At 38.4% G+C, this 17,616-nt stretch overlaps 1 protein-coding gene across 8 annotated transcripts in view; it reads right to left on the bottom strand.

The window, feature by feature from the left end:
* The window catches only part of abi1a (abl-interactor 1a), a 198,911-nt gene that overhangs the window by 41,132 nt on the left and 140,163 nt on the right, over positions 1 to 17,616 (bottom strand). For 5 of the 8 annotated variants that reach the window (XM_051928996.1, XM_051928993.1, XM_051928995.1 and 2 more), the window contains exons 4-6: positions 11,390 to 11,404; positions 4,957 to 5,057; positions 1,228 to 1,368 (exon numbers count right to left, since the gene is read on the bottom strand). In XM_051928996.1, coding sequence (XP_051784956.1) covers positions 1,228 to 1,368; positions 4,957 to 5,057; positions 11,390 to 11,404 — 257 coding nt within the window. The remainder of the gene's footprint in view (positions 1 to 1,227; positions 1,369 to 4,956; positions 5,058 to 11,389; positions 11,405 to 17,616) is intronic. The other 3 variants (XM_028804356.2, XM_051928992.1, XM_028804357.2) reach the window with 1 other exon arrangement.

Here is a 17,616-nt window from a genome sequence, read left to right as displayed (position 1 = left end):
AAAATCTGTAAATGCGCTACTGAAACTGTTGCAAGTGGCATATGGTGAAGATGCTATGAAAAAGTCGAGTGTGTGAGTGGCATAAAAGGTTAAAAGATGGGCGAGAAGATGTGACAGAGCATGTATTGGAAATCCCTGGGTTCACAGCGTCCTAAAAAAAGCATGAATGTCGCACTCACTTTTTAAGACCATGCTGGTGTGTTTCTTCGATCACAAGGGAATAGTCCACCAGGGACAAACATTCAACCAACAATGCTATTTAGAGGTACAGAAGAGATTACAAGAACCTGTTAGAAGAAAAAGACCTGAATTGTGGCCTGACAAGTGGATCGTTCATCATGACAATGCGCCAAGTCACACTGCGCTCACTGTGAGAGAATTTCTGTCCAAAAAAGTGATTACTCAATTAAATCACCCTGCCTATTCACCTGACTTAGCTCCCTGTGATTTCTAGCTATTTCTAAAATTAAAAGCTGCGCTGAAAGAATGAAGATTTTCTAATATAACTGATATTCAACAGAATGTGAGACAGTTGCTCAACAGTATTCTGGAAAATGAGCTCTACGCCTGCTTCCAGAAATGGGAACGCTGTTTAAGTCAGTATATAGATGCACAAGGGGAGTACTTTGAAGGCAACAGTAGCCACTAGTATGCAGTATTTTTAATGGTGCATTCTGGGAATTAAACTGTTACACCTCATATATTTCTTATATTTAAACGTCTGTGTGTGGAAGTGTGTGTGTGTGTCTGTCTGGCCCGGAAGTGAGAGGTGGAGTTGGGGTAAGGACCCAGCCTCTGAGGAAACAGAAAACTTGCTTAACCACTAATAACACAAGTGATGCCAGCACGTCAGCCAAACAAAACTTCAGAAGAATGACAAAGTCAGTCAGTCACTAACATTGGCAAAACGGTATCCCTTTTACTTTTCCTTCTGCCGCTAAAGCACAAGCGATGCGAGCACGTTGGCAAAACAAATCCTCCTAGAAGAGAGATGCCCAGAGGAGTTCCTTTCAATTACCTGACACCTCTACATTTCAATTTTTTTTCCTGACGATTTTAATAGTTTCTAGGACCCCAGGCTTACATAACTAGTGTGCGTGCGTGCGTGTGTGGATGGATGGATGGATGTTCAGAAAAAGTCAAACAGATTAATGAAATCTAGACTTCCTAATTAATAAGTTATAAAGTAGTTTTGCTGGTTCAGAACAATGTAATATTCGGACTTACCTGTGAGTTCTTGGTCTTTGGTTGAGAGAAGCTGTTCTTCCAGGACTGTGTTGGCTACCTAGTCTGGCTGGGCTGGTCATGTAGTCATTGGGAACCACAGGTGGTTTGACAGGTTCCAAAGTTTTGTAAGGTGTATTTCGACTGAAAATTTTGGAAAAGAAAAATATTGAACAAACAAAAACATTTTCTTTTTAAACTTTTTCATTTACTTATTTTCCAAAACAAACTAATTTCGATATAAGGATATAGCAACAGCACTGGATGCAAGGTAGGCAGTAATTCTGGATGGGAAGCAATTCCATCTCAGGTACAATTATTGGCACTCGTCCTGTTTAAACTTTCCATTTGCAACTAAATGATTTGAGAGAAAACCAGAATACCTGAAAAACAACATTCAAACTGCACACAGACAGCATTCCAAGTTAAGATTTTAATCCAATCTTCTAGTTCCTACTGTGCCAATATTGTTATTCAAGCATTAGTCAATATTTATTGTCACCATAATTTTTAGTAAACTACAACCTAAAAAGACTAAGCAGAAGAAACTTCTTTTTATTCTTTCGGCTGTTCCCGTTAGGGGTCGCTACAGCGGATCATCTTCTTCCATATCTTTCTGTCCTCGTCATCTTGTTCTGTTACACCCATCACCTGCATGTCCTCTCTCACCATATCCATAAACCTTCTCTTAGACCTTCCTCTTTTTCTCTTGCCGGCAGCTCTATCCTTAACATCCTTCTCCCAATATACCCAGCATCTCTCCTCTGCACATGTCCAAACCAACACAATCTCACCTCTCTGACTTTGTCTCCCAACCATCCAACTTGAGCTGACCCTCTAATGTCCTCATTTCTAATCCTGTCCGTACTCGTCACATCCAATGCAAATCTTAACATCTTTAACTCTGCCACCTCCAAAACCATCTCCAGCGTTCTGATAAGTGCCACCGTCGCCAACCCATATAACACAGCTGGTCTCACTACCGTCCTGTAGACCTTCCCTTTCAGTCTTGCTGATATCTGTCTGTCACAAATCACTCCTGACACTCTTCTCCATCCATTCCACCCTGCCTGCACTCTCTGTTTCACCTCTCTTCCACAATCTCCATTACTCTGTACTGTTAATCCCAAGTATTTAAACTCATCCACCTTCACCAACTCTACTCCTTGCATCCTCAACACTCGACTGACCTCCCCCTCATTCACACACATGTATTCTGTCTTGTTCCAACTGATCTTCATTCCTCTCCTCTCCATAGCATATCTCCACCTCTCCAGGGTCTTCTCAACCTGCTCCCTACTCTTTCTACAGATCATAATGTCATCAGCAAACATCATAGTCCATGGGGACTCCTGTCTAATCTCATCTGTCAACCTGTCCATCAACATTGCAAATAAGAAAGGGCTCAGAAACACCAATTTCAATTGTTTGTATGACAAGTATCAGTTTCTTATTGGTGCTCGATGCAACACGTGAGGTGCTGTAGGGCTGTTCCAGTATTTTGTATTTACACATAGCACAGTGTCAACTTAAATATATAAATTGATACAAATCCATAACAGCATCATACATTACACTAAAAATGAAACAGAAAAAATACATTTTGAATAAAAAATATCCAAAAATATTTAAGCCTTCTGCTGTCATATTAGAAAAATGATATCCCAACTGCTTTGCCACACAGAATATAAACGTTATCATTATTACTGTCCCTATGAGTTTCAGAATTTTATTCAACACCACTAAGCGTTAATATGGTTTATAATTTTATCTGTTTTTATAAAATTCATGATTAATTAATGAAAAAAAACCTAACACTTCCCAAAATAGAATGCCAAATAACCTGATACTCAAAAGTGATCTCCTATAACAAAACGTTAAGTGTCTCCTTGTTGGCCACAATGGGCAAACAGTGTGTGAGTGAGTTGGTAGTACTTGAGGCCTCCTCTCTTGCCAAGTTAAGTTCTGGTTCATTACATCCCAATAAATGATGAAGCCATTACGAATAATGAACAGCTGTGAAGTCACGGGTATCCAAAGGACATGGGGGTTTAAGGATGTCGACGGATAACACCAGCAGCTGTTGTCACTTACGGGATTGTAAGACTGCCCAGCTAACTCTATGAATCCATGGGTGGGATTACTTTAACAAGCCAGCTTGTCTCTCAGCAACCAAGGGTTTCCATAAATTATTATGTGTTTGAAGCTGAACACTGACCATCCTGTATGTTTCATAGATCTCCCAAATGAATGAGTAGCAGAATAATATGTATATTTTTTAGAATTACTATAACATAAAAAAAAAACTAATAGAAACAAATAATTAAAAAGGGAAATTAGAGAATATAGTACTGATTCAAAGCAAGTGAATCATTTCTCTAGTCCTTCATATGTTATATTTATTACTAAATGCTTTTGTGTCCAAAACTGCACCTACGTTTTCCGAAAGAAAAAGTTTAAATCCAAGTATTCTATGAATTTTAAAAGTACTGATGCATTCAATAGGAATTGAAAACTATAAATCTATCCACCTTAGTAAGATAATTAAAGAACAAGCGAGTCAATCCACATCAAGAAATGTGAGAGGCCCTTTCTCCAATATATTAGCTACAGGCTAAAGTCTTACACCATGCCATTATTTAAGGCCTCACAAAGTCCAAAGAGTGTAGTAAAAGTGATCATATTGACTAAGTGACAGTAAAAATAAATAAATAAAGGCAGCAGAATCATTATGTTCAGTATTTCAAGTACTTCACAAATCAAGGAAAGTAACACAATAGCGGTTTCATGCGTAAAAGTAAAAACAGCCCATTAAGGTTTTCTTTCTTTTTTAACATATATAGACAGACATGGAAATATTTGCTGGTACCACTCCATGGAAAAAAATAAGGGCCCACAATTGCCCCTAACATGACTTAAAACTGACAAAAGTAATTGGCACCCATCATTGTTTATTCCATATTTAATAAAAATCAGACCGTGTTTTAGAGTTTTGACTCAACAGAGTATTTTCAGTAATGACACAAATGAAATGGCCTGGGCAAAAACGATGGGGCCCTTAGCCTCATATTTTGTTGCACAATCTTTAGAGGCAATCACACAAACAATAGATTCCTGGAGCTCTCCATGAGACTTCTGCACCATGACAATGACCCTAAACATATCAGTAAATCCACTAAGGAATGTCTTAAAAAAAAAAAAAGAAATGGCCAAGTCAAAGGCAAAATCAGATTCCCATCAAGAATATGAAATGGGCTGTGCACACAAGACAACCTTCAAACACCACACAGTGGAAAAAATGATGTACGAAGGAAAAGGAAAAACTTTCTTCCAGTTGATGTCAAGGGTGCTAGATAATTTTAGGAAACTGTGACTTGAGGAGGCAATACCAACTATTAGAGGGGGTTTGGGTGGACTTACTTTTTCCACAGACAGAAATGACGTGTGTATTTATTTGTCATTGAATAAATTACTGCAAAGTCAAATTTTCACACACACAGAGTTATATCACCCTTATCCAAAGATACTGTTGAAATAACGATTAAATCATGAAATGTTCACATATATTAAAAAAAGTAAAAGCATTTGATGGGTGCACTTACTTTTTCATACAACAGTACTTTGGAACTGACATTTAATTTGAAAAAGACAAAGCCAACACATCTTTTCTCCATGACTTATTATTCAACTGAAATCAAAATCTGAGGACATTTTCGTAAAACACAAACATACCCCAAAGTCCCACGTCCAGAAGTCGGAGGGCTTGGGGGCTTCTGTGTTGGTGGATTGGTCCTCGACAGTGTACCAGCTCGCACTGGTTGATTGTTCCCATGCTGGAAAAACAAAAAAAAAAAGTTTTAGTTTTTTTTTTTTTTAATAAAATTCCCTTACTTAAAAATTCCCAAAATGAAAACAAAACTAAAAATCTGAATTAAATGTCTCTGAATTACACTCAAAATCTACAAAAAGATTAAATTTGCTGCGCAACGATTATTGCCAGCAGACACTCAGTGAAGAGGTGGTTCCAAGACTTAACTGGCGAACAGTTTTCTGGTAGCAGATCGACCAAAATGGAATATTCCTGTACATCAGCACATGTGTTTGATGAAACGAGGTTTAAAACACTGCTATCGGGAGCATCACCATGACATGACTGTGCTTTCAGGCAATTTGTGTGTTTGTCAGACGGTTCATCTTCAAGTCAGAAAAGGATGATAGCTAACGGCTTTCTAGGGGTGATCATTTCAATTTTGCTACAGCACTGTTAATTTATCCTTCTGTCGTCATTCTTTGAACGTTACATTAATCTGAGTCAACTACAACAAGCAAAACCTGTCCACTTTCTCAATTTTAAGGAATCATGTTCAGACAGAAGTGAGGACACCTTCAAATACGCATTCAGCTCAGTTTGCCATCATTAGTCGTGAATTTGAATCTCACTTTCAAGATTGTCCGAGAAAGATTTTGTGATTTTTTTCATCTTCTTTTGTCATTAATGTGGTCAATGATCTACAAATCTTGAAGCTGAAAGTAACTGAACTCCAGTGTTTAGACATTCTGCTTGTCTTCTTAGGGAGTCAAGGCTGGGGAGCTGTCAAGAAACAGGGCCTGTTAAAACCCACTGATGTATTCCTTGTATGATTGTGGGCTATATAAGAAAGATGTTGTTGTTGTACAGTGCAACTGTGAGCTTAAAATATGTTAGCACAGGATTTGTTTCCAAGGCTCTGCAAAGCCTGCTGTGCACATGCATCCTATCTTTGGGTAGCACATATGGTCGTGAGCAGATCTTTTCGCAAAAGAAACTTATTAAAAGCAAATACAGACACTTACCCATCCGTCCATCCATCCATTATCCAACCCGCTGAATCCGAACACAGGGTCATGGGGGTCTGCTGGAGCCAATCCCAGCCAACACAGGGCACAAGGCAGGAAACAATCCTGGGCAGGGTGCCAACCCACCGCAGGACACACACAAACACACCCACACACCAAGCACACACTAGGGCCAATTTAGAATCGCCAATCCACCTAACCTGCATGTCTTTGGACTGTGGGAGGAAACCGGAGCACCCGGAGGAAACCCACGCAGACACGGGGAGAACATGCAAACTCCACGCAGGGAGGACCCGGGAAGTGAACCCAGGTCCCCAGGTCTCCCAACTGCGAGGCAGCAGCGCTACCCACTGCGCCACCGTGCCGCCCCAGACGCTTACCAACAGACGAAAAACTTTGTAATGAATTGCTGTGATGTCCTGAAATTCAGTTACGTTGACAGTCTGTGTTGAAGCAAGTAGTTTCATGTTCTTGACTAAAACAATGTCATAGTGAAATCACTTCACTTTAAAATTGCTCGTAATAGCTTTTAATAAAAAGTTTTCTAATTAAATAATTTCTCAAAGCAACTGGTTTTAAAGTTAATATATGCCATTAACACATGCTTGTGTCATGATTTGACTGATGGCTTGAATTTTTTCTGACTGCTCAGCAGTCTTTGACATTTTTTAAAGCGCTGTCTCCAGGGTTTTAGCAAAGAAGGAATCCATCGATTATATTCAATTTTTTTTTGTTTTTGTTGCACAATGCATTTTTAAAGATGTGGAAAATGAATTACATTTTCCAGCAGCACTGTATCATTTTCTTATTGGTGCTTCAATTTCTGTTGAAATGGCTGCTATGCTGTTAGTTAGCAGGCAACACAATAGAGAGGGTGCAATATGTATAGGGTGGTCCAGATCTAACTATGCAATTATTGCATTGCATTAGAAGTTGCATAGTTAGATCTGGACCACCCTGTAATGTCATCAACACAAATGTTTAAAGATAAGTGTTGTGCAATTGATGAGCGTCGATTTTGACGATTCTCCCAAAGGAAAAAAAAAAACTTTAGCAATTTTTCTTGTTATTTTCTGGTTACCAGTTTTTTTTTTGTTCTGTGCCTTGTCTATGTTCATCCACTTCTCTCTATCCTGTACCACTTTCCCCCAGTTTCTTCTACTTGCTCCTCTGACACAATATCTTTCCACTTCTTTCACTGTCTTCCTGCTCTTCTCCTTCCTTCTGGAAACCATCTTTCCACTCTTCTTGCTGTCCTTGAGTCATCCATGCGCCATACATGTCTTGCCCATTTTCTCATTCTCGATACTCCTGTTTCACTCAGCTCCATTTTTTAAATCATCATTACTAATTGTTCTTGGCCTTCTTATTCCCATAATCTGTCTTAAGCATCTTCGGCCAAACACATCCTGTCTTCTATTAATTGCTTGGCTAAATATCCAGCCTTCAGCTCCATACAAGGCTACTGGCAGCATTAGTGCATTATAGAATGTTATTTTGTTCACATTTTGATGTCTCTGCGCCTCCAAAGTCGTCTTTTATTAACTTAACAAATACTGCTCGTGCCAAACCTAATCTCTTTGCCACATCTATCTCACAGATATACATGCATATACAGTCATATGAATAAGTTTGGGAACCCCTCTCAGCCTGCATAATAATTGACTCTCCTTTCAACAAAAAAGATAACAATGGTATGTCTTTCATTTCCTAGGAATATCTGCGGTGTTTTCCGAAACAAAGATTTTTAGTGAAGCAGTATTTAGTTGTATGAAATTAAATCAAATGTGAAAAACTGGCTGTACAAAAATGTGGGTCCCCTTGTCATTTTTCTGATTTGTATGCCTGTCACTGCTCAATGCTGATTACTTGCAACACCAAATTGGTTGGATGAGCTCGTTAAGCCTTCAACTTCCTAGACAGGTGTGTCCAATCATGAGATATAAAGGTATTTAAGGTGGTCAATTACAAGTTGTGCTTTCCTTTGACTCTCCTCTGAAGAGTGACAGCATGGGATCCTCAAAGCAACTCTCAAGAGATCTGAAAACAAAGGTTGTTGAGTATCATGGTTTAGGGGAAGGCTACAAAAAGCTCTCAGAGGTTTAAACTGTCAGTTTCAATTGTAAGGAATGGAATCAGGAAATGGAAGGCCACAGGCGCAGTTGCTGTTAAACCCAGCAGGTCTGGCAGGACAAGAAAAATACAGGAGCAGCATATGCGCAGGATTGTGAGAATGGTGACAGACAACCCAAAGACCACCTCCAAACACCTGCAAGAACATCTTGCTGCAGATGGTGTATCTGTACATCGTTCTACAATTCAGCGCAATTTGCACAAAGAACATCTGTATGGCAGGGTGAGGAGAAAGAAGCCCTTTCTGCACTCACGCCACAAACAGAGTCGCTTGTTGTATGCAAATGCTCATTTAGACAAGCCAGATTCATTTTGGAACAAAGTGCTTTGGACTGATGAGACAAAAATTGAGTTATTTGGTCATAACAAAAAGCAGTTTGCATGGCAGAAGAAGAACACCGTATTCCAAGAAAAACACTTGCTACCTACTGTCAAATTTGGTGGAGGTTCAATCATGCTGTGGGGCTGTGTGGCCAGTTCAGGAACTGGGCCCTTGTTAAAGTCGAGGGTCAGATGAATTCAACCCAATATCAACAAATTCTTCAGGATAATGTTCAAACATCAGTCACAAAGTTGAAGTTATGCAGAGGTTGATTATTCCAAAAAGACAATGACCCAAAACACAGTTCAAAATCTACAAAGACATTCATGCAGAGGGAGAAGTACAATGTTCTGGAATGGCCGTCACAGTCCCCTGACTTGAATATCATCGAAAATCTATGGGATGATTTGAAGCAGGCTGTCCATGTTCGGCAGCCATCAAATTGAACTGAACTGGAGAGATTTTGTATGAAGAATGGTCAGAAATACCGCCATCCAGACTCCAGACACTCATCAAAGGCTATAGGAGGACAGCGTCTAGAGGCTGTTATATTAGCAAAAGGAGGCTCAACTAAGTATTGATGTCATATCTTTGTTGGGGTACCCAAATTTATGCACCTGTCTAATTTTGTTATGATGCATATTTTCTGTTAATCCAATAAACTTAATGGCACTGCTGAAATCCTACTGTTTCCATAAGGCATGTCAGATATTAAAAGGAAGTTGATACTTTGAAAGCTCAGCCAATGATAAAGAAAAATCCAAAGAATTAAGAGGGGGTCCCAAACCTTTTCATATGACTGTATATATGTGTTTGTGTGTGTGTTTCAGCACATAAAAGTATATACATACTGTACACACTGTTCCAGTATCTACTGCAATTGTCAATTTTAAATCATAGTATACTGTGATTTGGATTTATGGCTGCTTCACTTCTACTATAAGTGGCCCTTCAATTCACTGTTAAGACTTTCCAAGCTTAGTTTCCACCTAATACCAATGTTGGTGATATAGTCTCTCGTTTCCCTTAACTTTGACATTGATACACATAATATTGGCTTTTACTACACTTCTTTGTTTCTACAAATAAGTGGTCATCTCAAGTTGAAAGCATGGTGAAAATGCAAGCTCTCCATTTCTTCAAATTAAAGCCTATTTTCCGAAGCCATTAAAAGCACTAAAGATAAATATCAGTTACACAATTGCTTTATCTTTAGTATTATGAGCAAGTTTACACATATCATTAGAGTATACAGCTTCTAGACATCTATTAAGGGAGTTGATGGCTTTCTAATAAACTACTACAGAGATACAAATAGTAAAAGGGAAGCTACTAGAAGAGCCAACACTCCAAATTAAATTAAGGGAACCATTAATTTAGTTTACAAGCACTCAAAGATGCATCAGAGCTTCCTAATTACTTTTAGTATACTTTATTACACATGATGTAATTTAAACATTCATTTGTACATTCACTGCAGGAAGTAACAGAAAGCCCAGTGCAAATCATGCAAAACAAAGGCTATTTTTTATCATTAGTGATACACTAGAGCTTAGGATCTCACATCTAATGCAATCTGAACAGCAGTTTGGAAATGAAAAATAGGATAAAAACTGCAGTGTCTAAATGTGGAAGGTGAATAGGGCTAGCAAACTGTGCACACAGACTCAGGGGCTATCAAGGCTGACAAATGTGCAGCTACTAAATACGGACTTGAAGGGGGTGAATACTTATGCAGTAAATCATTTGGTGTTTTATATTTGTAATTCATTTAGACCACTTTGCAGAAGTCTGTTTTTGCTTTGACAGGAAAGAGTCTTTTTTTTCTGTTGATCGGCGTCAAAAAAGCCAAATTAAATCCATTGTGATTTAAAGTTGTACAACAATAAAATATAAAAACTTCCCAGATGTTGAACGCTTTTTATACGCACAAACATAAGGGGTGATGACGTGTACTACTGTAGTGGTGAGCAAAGTTGGCGCTGGAGGGCCACAGTGGCTACAGGTTTTTGTTCCAACCCAGTTGTTTAACTGGAAACCAATCCTTACAATAACAGATCTTAATTAATTTTATGGCTTGTTAGCGTATTAATTCTGCATTGTCAGGTCATTCTCACATTGTAGATTTTTTCCCTGTCCAGGGATATCATCTAAATTATTTGAAGCCTAAAACCGATACATATTTAGGATTGGCTATGAATTTTTTAAAGAAAACAGTTAACTTTAGAACACAACTTTGCATGGTAAATGCATATATACCATGTTTGTGAAGAAATAACTTCTTAAATAACGCATTTAAACAGAAAAAAAAAATTAAAATTCCAGATAGTAAATCAATAAATGAATGAATGAATGAATGAAAGGAGAGAGACCTTGAGGGGGTGAATAGGATTTAGTCAATGTACAAAGGAAATAAAATACGAAAACACAAGCCTAGACCCGTTAGATATGAACCTACTTCAGAGAGCAAGTCTACAACCATCAATGAGGTGATGGACAGGGACATTCACTTTAAATTGACAGATTAGAAGTGAAATGAATGCATAACCCAGACAAAGAAAAAACACACAGCAGAAATATCGACTTTATGGCACATTTTTAATCGGCTATTACCGATCTGTATATTCATTGTGCTCAGTTTCATAATTGGACACAGGGGACCGAGTTAACAAATTTCTCATGTGGCACAAGCCTAAAATGAATAGCTGAAGTTTGTTTTATTAAAATGCTAACATTAATATATTCACATTTTGAAAAGGTTTCCTACACAAAGGTGAATGAGCAATGGATATCATTTTCAGCAGAGTTCAAGCAGCTGCTTTTGAGGATGCAGCCTTAAAGTGACAAGAGACAGAAAAAAAGGACTCCTCTTACCTTGGCTTTTAGCCACTTAATGAGTGCACAAAAGAAAAAGAGAAGAAAAGTGCAGGTCAGCCACACAACATTTTCGGTTAAGCACTTTGCAAATATATCTTGATGACACACAGTCATAACACATTTTATACTTTGCAACACTGCACTAAATCCATCAGATGTTGGATGACCCTACAACATTAATGCACATTAATCATCTAACAAAGATTTCCACGGTGTAAAGGACAATGAATTTAACTGGCATGTCTTCCCTCCCACAACTGGGAGAGGCTTTAAGTGAATGTAAATAAAGCAGTAGCTTATGTTTATGAAGACGAGAAGTTGTCTAAATCTCCAAACAGGAAATATATAGCTTTATAAAAAGGTCATTTTGAGTTGGAGCTCTTTTGCAAACAAACATTTCATTAGGAAGAACACTGAAGCAAGTGTGCTATTCCTAGAATAGCAACACTCCCAAGAAAATTAACATCCGGAATGTGATTACGGCAGACAACGCAATGTCAGCATAAATGCACTCAGTGACATGAGTTCTAACAGGACTGAGACTTGAAAAAGAACACCTAAAGATTATTTATATTAACTCTTAGACACAAATCATTAACAAAGAGCACAAACTTACCTTGCAGAGTATGTACATCATATCCAAAAAATATTACAGAAAGCATTTATCATAAATTCAGTTAAAAAAAAAAATTGCATAAAGAACTTTTCATCAAAACAGTTAATCAGGAGGCAAACCTTGCAAACTAATGGAACAATAAGTGTAGCAATGGGGATGATATACAATACTATAAATGAATATGAAGCATTTTGGCATTGTAGTTACTGTATTCACATTCTCTACAAGATAGATGTGCAGGACAATAGTTTTTGTGACTGAGATTCATGTTAAACTGATCAGTTTTTATTTTTCTCCCCAATTCATTATTTGTTTTCCAAAACTCCTTACTCTAACAAAAGGTTATGGGATGCCAGAGCCTATACTGGTGGTATCAGAGACAAGGCAGGAATCCATTGTCTGTGTGTCACCAGTCCAGCACAGAGTACCCTTTCTCTTACTGAGTCAATTTTGGAGTCACCAATCAACCCAATCTATATGCTTTTTGGAACAAGAGAGGAAATTTAAGAAAACGTGTCCAGCAAACTCCACAGAAGCAGTACTTGCCTGATTCACGATTCAGATCCTGGACTTCAGATCTGTGAGGCAGTAGCATTAACAATGTTGCCATTATTTTGCACCAACTACAAAACCTTAAACTAAAAATAAAGTTTGATTTTTAAAATTAAATTACCACACTAAATAGGAAGACTTACTGGATAAGGCTGCTGAATACTAGCAGTCATTTACTGATTCAAGTGTTGTGAAACCTAATGATGTCCCCAAACTCAAACCCAAACAATTTTGATTAAGACGATGTAAAAATATTATCTGGATAAATTTAAATTGATTATTGCCAAAATGAATGTAAAAATAAATGGTATTCTACTTAAAACAAATTAAAATAACCAACCTCACTTGCTTTCTACTGCTGGTTTCATTTAGTTTGTTGTTCTTTGAAGAGTGGGCTTTCAAAGAAAGGTAACACTGGACAACAATTTCTTTCAGAAAAAGTTCCACTGTCTAAAAACCTTTGGATGATTATGATAGACAGCTTCAAGCTGAACACAATTATAATTTCAAATTGACTATCACACAAGAATTTGAAGAAACAAAAATCACCTTTTATTAAATACCAGTAATGGCGCACTGCACGATAACGTGCAGCGAATACACTTGACTTGAGCATGCCTAGTTTTCAAACTCTTACTCTATAAGTTTAGCATACATTTGCTCATTGGTTGATGCGCTTGCTGCTTTCTGAGCTGCTCTTCTTTTCTCTACCCTTAGCAGCCCGCTTCTTCTCTTCTTTCGTCGGCATCTCTTCGCATTAAAACTGATTAAGGCAGTGTTTGTGTTGCAATTAGTACGTTTACTTTAATTTTCCACTTAAGCTGGCACTTAAGTCTTCAACCTGCCTCAAGAATGATTTAAGATAAAAAAGTGCTAGTGTTACTTTGGTGAGAGGCATTCGTGTTTGCCCCCCCCTTTTACGACAGAGTTGGGGGTGTGTACTTTAAACCAGTTTGGCAGGTGTTTCACTGCTAAAGTCTTTCAACCCCCGCAAGGAAGCCAGGTTACTTTAACATATGGTCTTGGGGGGGTGGCAGGTTTTAAGATGTTGTATTCCCCCATTGGTCTGAAGTATGGCTGTTTGGAATTGGCTTGGATCAGAAGCTTTTAAGTACTATGATGTCCTATTGGCTCTAGGGGTTGGACAGAGAATCTATAAATCTGCATGCTCAACCACATTCTCTCTCTCTTACCAACATCTGAAAGAAGCATCTCTTACTAACCTCTGATGATGAAGACAACACAATGAAGAGCACAGCTTGGCAGCCATATTTGAACAGGCTTGTGGCCTGTTCTTAAGAAAGTTGAGCACCAATGATGCCTTAACTACAGACATTTTAAATAACTACAAGTCTGTGTGCCGCCTGAAACTATACATCACCATTTAATCAGGTTGTATGGTTGCCAATATTCAAATATACTTTACATATTGTTATTATTTATGAATATTATCAATAATACATTGTTTTATGTGTAACTTAACTCCTGATTGTCTTTTTACTACACCTAATTGCCTGAGGTTATAGAGATAGAAGAGAAGGTGGGGATAAGTTATAATGTACAATACCTTATAAACTGTGGTAAGTCTGTGGGATTAGGCATTCTGACAAAGGCTACTTATTAATAATACAATAGGGGAAAGTAGAGCAATATATTACTCTACCAAGACAAAACAGTACAGAAGTATTTTTTGAAAAAGAAATTTAAAATTTATGAAAGATTATCTTTATTTTACTTTATTATTAATTTATGTGGACTTATCAATTAATTTAAATAAATGTAAATAGCTGGGAAGTGAAAAGAATAAATCAAGGTTTTCTCTAAGGCTCATAATTATTTTGGCAAAACATTATCCACTAATCATATTAAGAAAGTAATCAATTCACTCATAGACAATAAGCAATACTTCAGCAAAACAAACTCTACAATATCAATTATGAAAGCAAGATTTTAATATTTCATACTTTGCAAAACTGTACCATCCATTAGATGTCAGATGACCCTCCTGATCTGTAATGTATAGCTAAATGATTTACAGAGAGTAAAATGAAATGTGACAGAATGGCTTTTACCCGGTTTTATTGTTACTTATTACTCTCAAAAAAGAATGAATGGCAAACAATAAATCAGAAACTAATTCAATAAGGCTGGCTACAGAGACTGAGTGATGAATGAACACATCTGAGAACCGAGTGCTCTTCATATAGTTGCGTAAGCATTTTAAGATCCCTCTAATTCTGACGGCACTTTTTGATTTTATTATCTTTCACTGTATGAGGGAAATGTACTTCAAACTGTTATTGTCATGAAAATGGAGAAAAGGGGATTTTTTTTTTAAATGGAAAAATATTTAATAGTTTCCATTACACAATTATGAATTGCTTTCTTTATTAATAAGAATAGCTGTAATCTGACAGCTGCTGGTTGGATGGATTCATGTTTTTCCACATTGAAGAAATACAGAATTATATATTCACACCTGCACCCATGGAATTTTGAAGTGGCCTGGTGATAATGTTGAAAGAAATCAAGTTATCTTCCCAGATGCAATTTCCCTGCAGAAAATTCAGAAGCATCATTTTTTTTGATCCTAACATACACATCCAGAGAGATGAATTGGACATGATTCCAGAAATAATTTTGAAATGCTTTAACTTAGGAGGATAACAAATGCTTAAACCAAGCCTTTCAAATTATTACACTATTATAAAAACAGGCCTTGAACTAAAGGTGCAATTTATCTACCATTCCCAAAAATGTTATATATTGTGTGCCCAGTGTATATATAAAGGATTCAAAATACAAATAGCAATTAATTCTTTTTCTCATTAAAATACTTTTGTGTCTAAACATAAATTAAAATCCTCTCTCTATATTTCAGTGCAATATTGTTATAGTTACCTTATGTTGGTTCCTACCTTATACCCAACACAGCTGAAATAAGTTATGGCCCCCCACATCCCTCATCTGTAACAAGTGGGTTTTGAAAATTAATGGCTGCCATTGACTGGATGAATAAAACTGCAGTGAACTAATGTAATTTTGGCCAAGGACTTGCACAATGATCAATGGCAAAAAAATACGAAAACAACCATAAGAATGCGGTGAGCCATACATCGTAATTTTGGGTAATATTTGCATACAAATACTAAATAACATGAATCACAAGGTATGGTTTAAACTAGAGATTAAGATTTTGTAACATTTCTTCATATTAGCTTTGGCATAAACGCTAGCTTTAAATATAAAATGGGATCTTGCTGTTGTCCAGTTCCTCCATAGAATTAAAAAAAAAATCACTTGAATTTTTCTTACAGGCAACAGCAACTGAAGAATCCAAATTAAAGGACTATTTACAGATCTGACTTTAACGTGTATGTTCACCAGAACAAGTAGATGAACAATGATTGAAGGTCACAGTGACATTATAAACAGATCAAGCTGTGCACTCCATACATACTTTTAGGCTATTCTTTTGGAGGGAAAAAGTGCAGATCATTATAGGTTTTATTTCCATGGACCAGTAGTGCTAGGGTGTTGTACCATGTTAGCCATTATGAATGTAGTGAGAAGTCAAGCAAAATGACATTGGCCAATAAATGGTACAGTTTCTATGACATCCCTATCCATTCCACATCATCTGGCTCCTTATGAAGCTACAGTTCTAAGTTCTTTACCTTCTGTTTTTGCTCTTTATTAAGGAAAGTAAGTCATGGATGACACTGCAGTTGTGACCCGCTAAGCTGGCTACTTTGAGCAGTTGTTCAAAGCTGATCCTCTGGCTAGGATGCTGGATATCTCTGGGTCCACGGTTCTTGAGGCTGATCCTCCAATTAGCTGTGAACCACCCAATCTCACTGAGATTGCACAGGTGGTGAACCAGCTGGGGGGAAGGCTGCAGGGATCTGTGGTATCCAGGGTGAACTTCTCCCGGCTGGTGGTAAGGCAGTCCTCCTGGCATTGCAAGCAATCTTTGCTTCCATTTGGGAGACTGGCATCATCCCAACTGACTGGAAAACGGGACTTGTCGTCCCTATCTGGAAAGGGAAGAGTGATCGCCTGGATTGCAGCAACTACAGGGGGATAACACTGCTCTCGGTGCCGGGTAAGGTCCTTGTTAGGGTTGTCCTCAATAGGATCCTTAATCACTTGCTCACCTGCCAGCGACCGGAACAGTCTGGTTTTATGCCTAAGAAGTCTACCATCGACCACATCCTGGCACTAAGTGTTCTCATGCAGCACAAACGCGAATATCGGCAGTGTTTCTTTGCAGCCTTTGTCGATTTTCGCAAAGCATTCAACTCAGTTGATCAAGCTGCCCTGTGGGGCATCCTGCGGGTTCACGGGATCCCCTCAAGGTTGCTGGATATCATGGCTGGCCTGTACACTGGTACTGTGAGTGCTGTGCAGAGTGGAGGCAGGACCTCTTTGTTTTTCCCAGTTGATTCTGGGGTTCATCAGGGGTGTGTTTTTGCTCCTACTCTGTTCAGTGCTTGTATGGACAGGGTGTTGGGCAAGGTCGTGGAGTCCAGCGGCTGTGGGGCATCTGTTGGTGAAGAAAGGTTCACGGATCTTGACTTTGCTGCCGATGCTGTGATCTTCGCGGAGTCAATGGAGGCTCTGATCGGGGCGCTCGAGAGACTGAGCGAGGGGTCTGAGTGTCTGGGCTTGCGAGTGTCCTGGATAAAAACCAAAAACCAGGCCTTTAATGACCTCTTGGGCACAGCCATCAGCAGTGTGTGTGTCTGCGGAGAGAGTGTCGACCTTGTCAAGAGGTTTACTTACCTTGGCAGTGACATTCACGTCTCTGGTGACTCTTCCTATGAAGTCAGTGGACGGATTGGGAGAGCATGGGGGGTCATGAGGTCGCTGGAAAGGGGTGTGTGGCGCTCCCGACATCTGTGCAAAAGGACGAAGGTCCAAGTCTTTAGAGTCCTGGTGCTTCCTGTCTTGCTATATGATTGCAAGACACGGATGCTATCCAGTGACCTGAGACGAAGACTGGACTCCTTTGGTACTGTGTTTCTCTGGAAAATCCTTGGGTACCATAGGTTTG

The sequence above is a fragment of the Erpetoichthys calabaricus genome, chromosome 6 (genome assembly GCF_900747795.2).
Source record: "Erpetoichthys calabaricus chromosome 6, fErpCal1.3, whole genome shotgun sequence".
In the NCBI taxonomy this organism is placed as follows: domain Eukaryota; kingdom Metazoa; phylum Chordata; class Cladistia; order Polypteriformes; family Polypteridae; genus Erpetoichthys; species Erpetoichthys calabaricus.
This window is presented reverse-complemented; position numbering and strand designations above follow the sequence as displayed.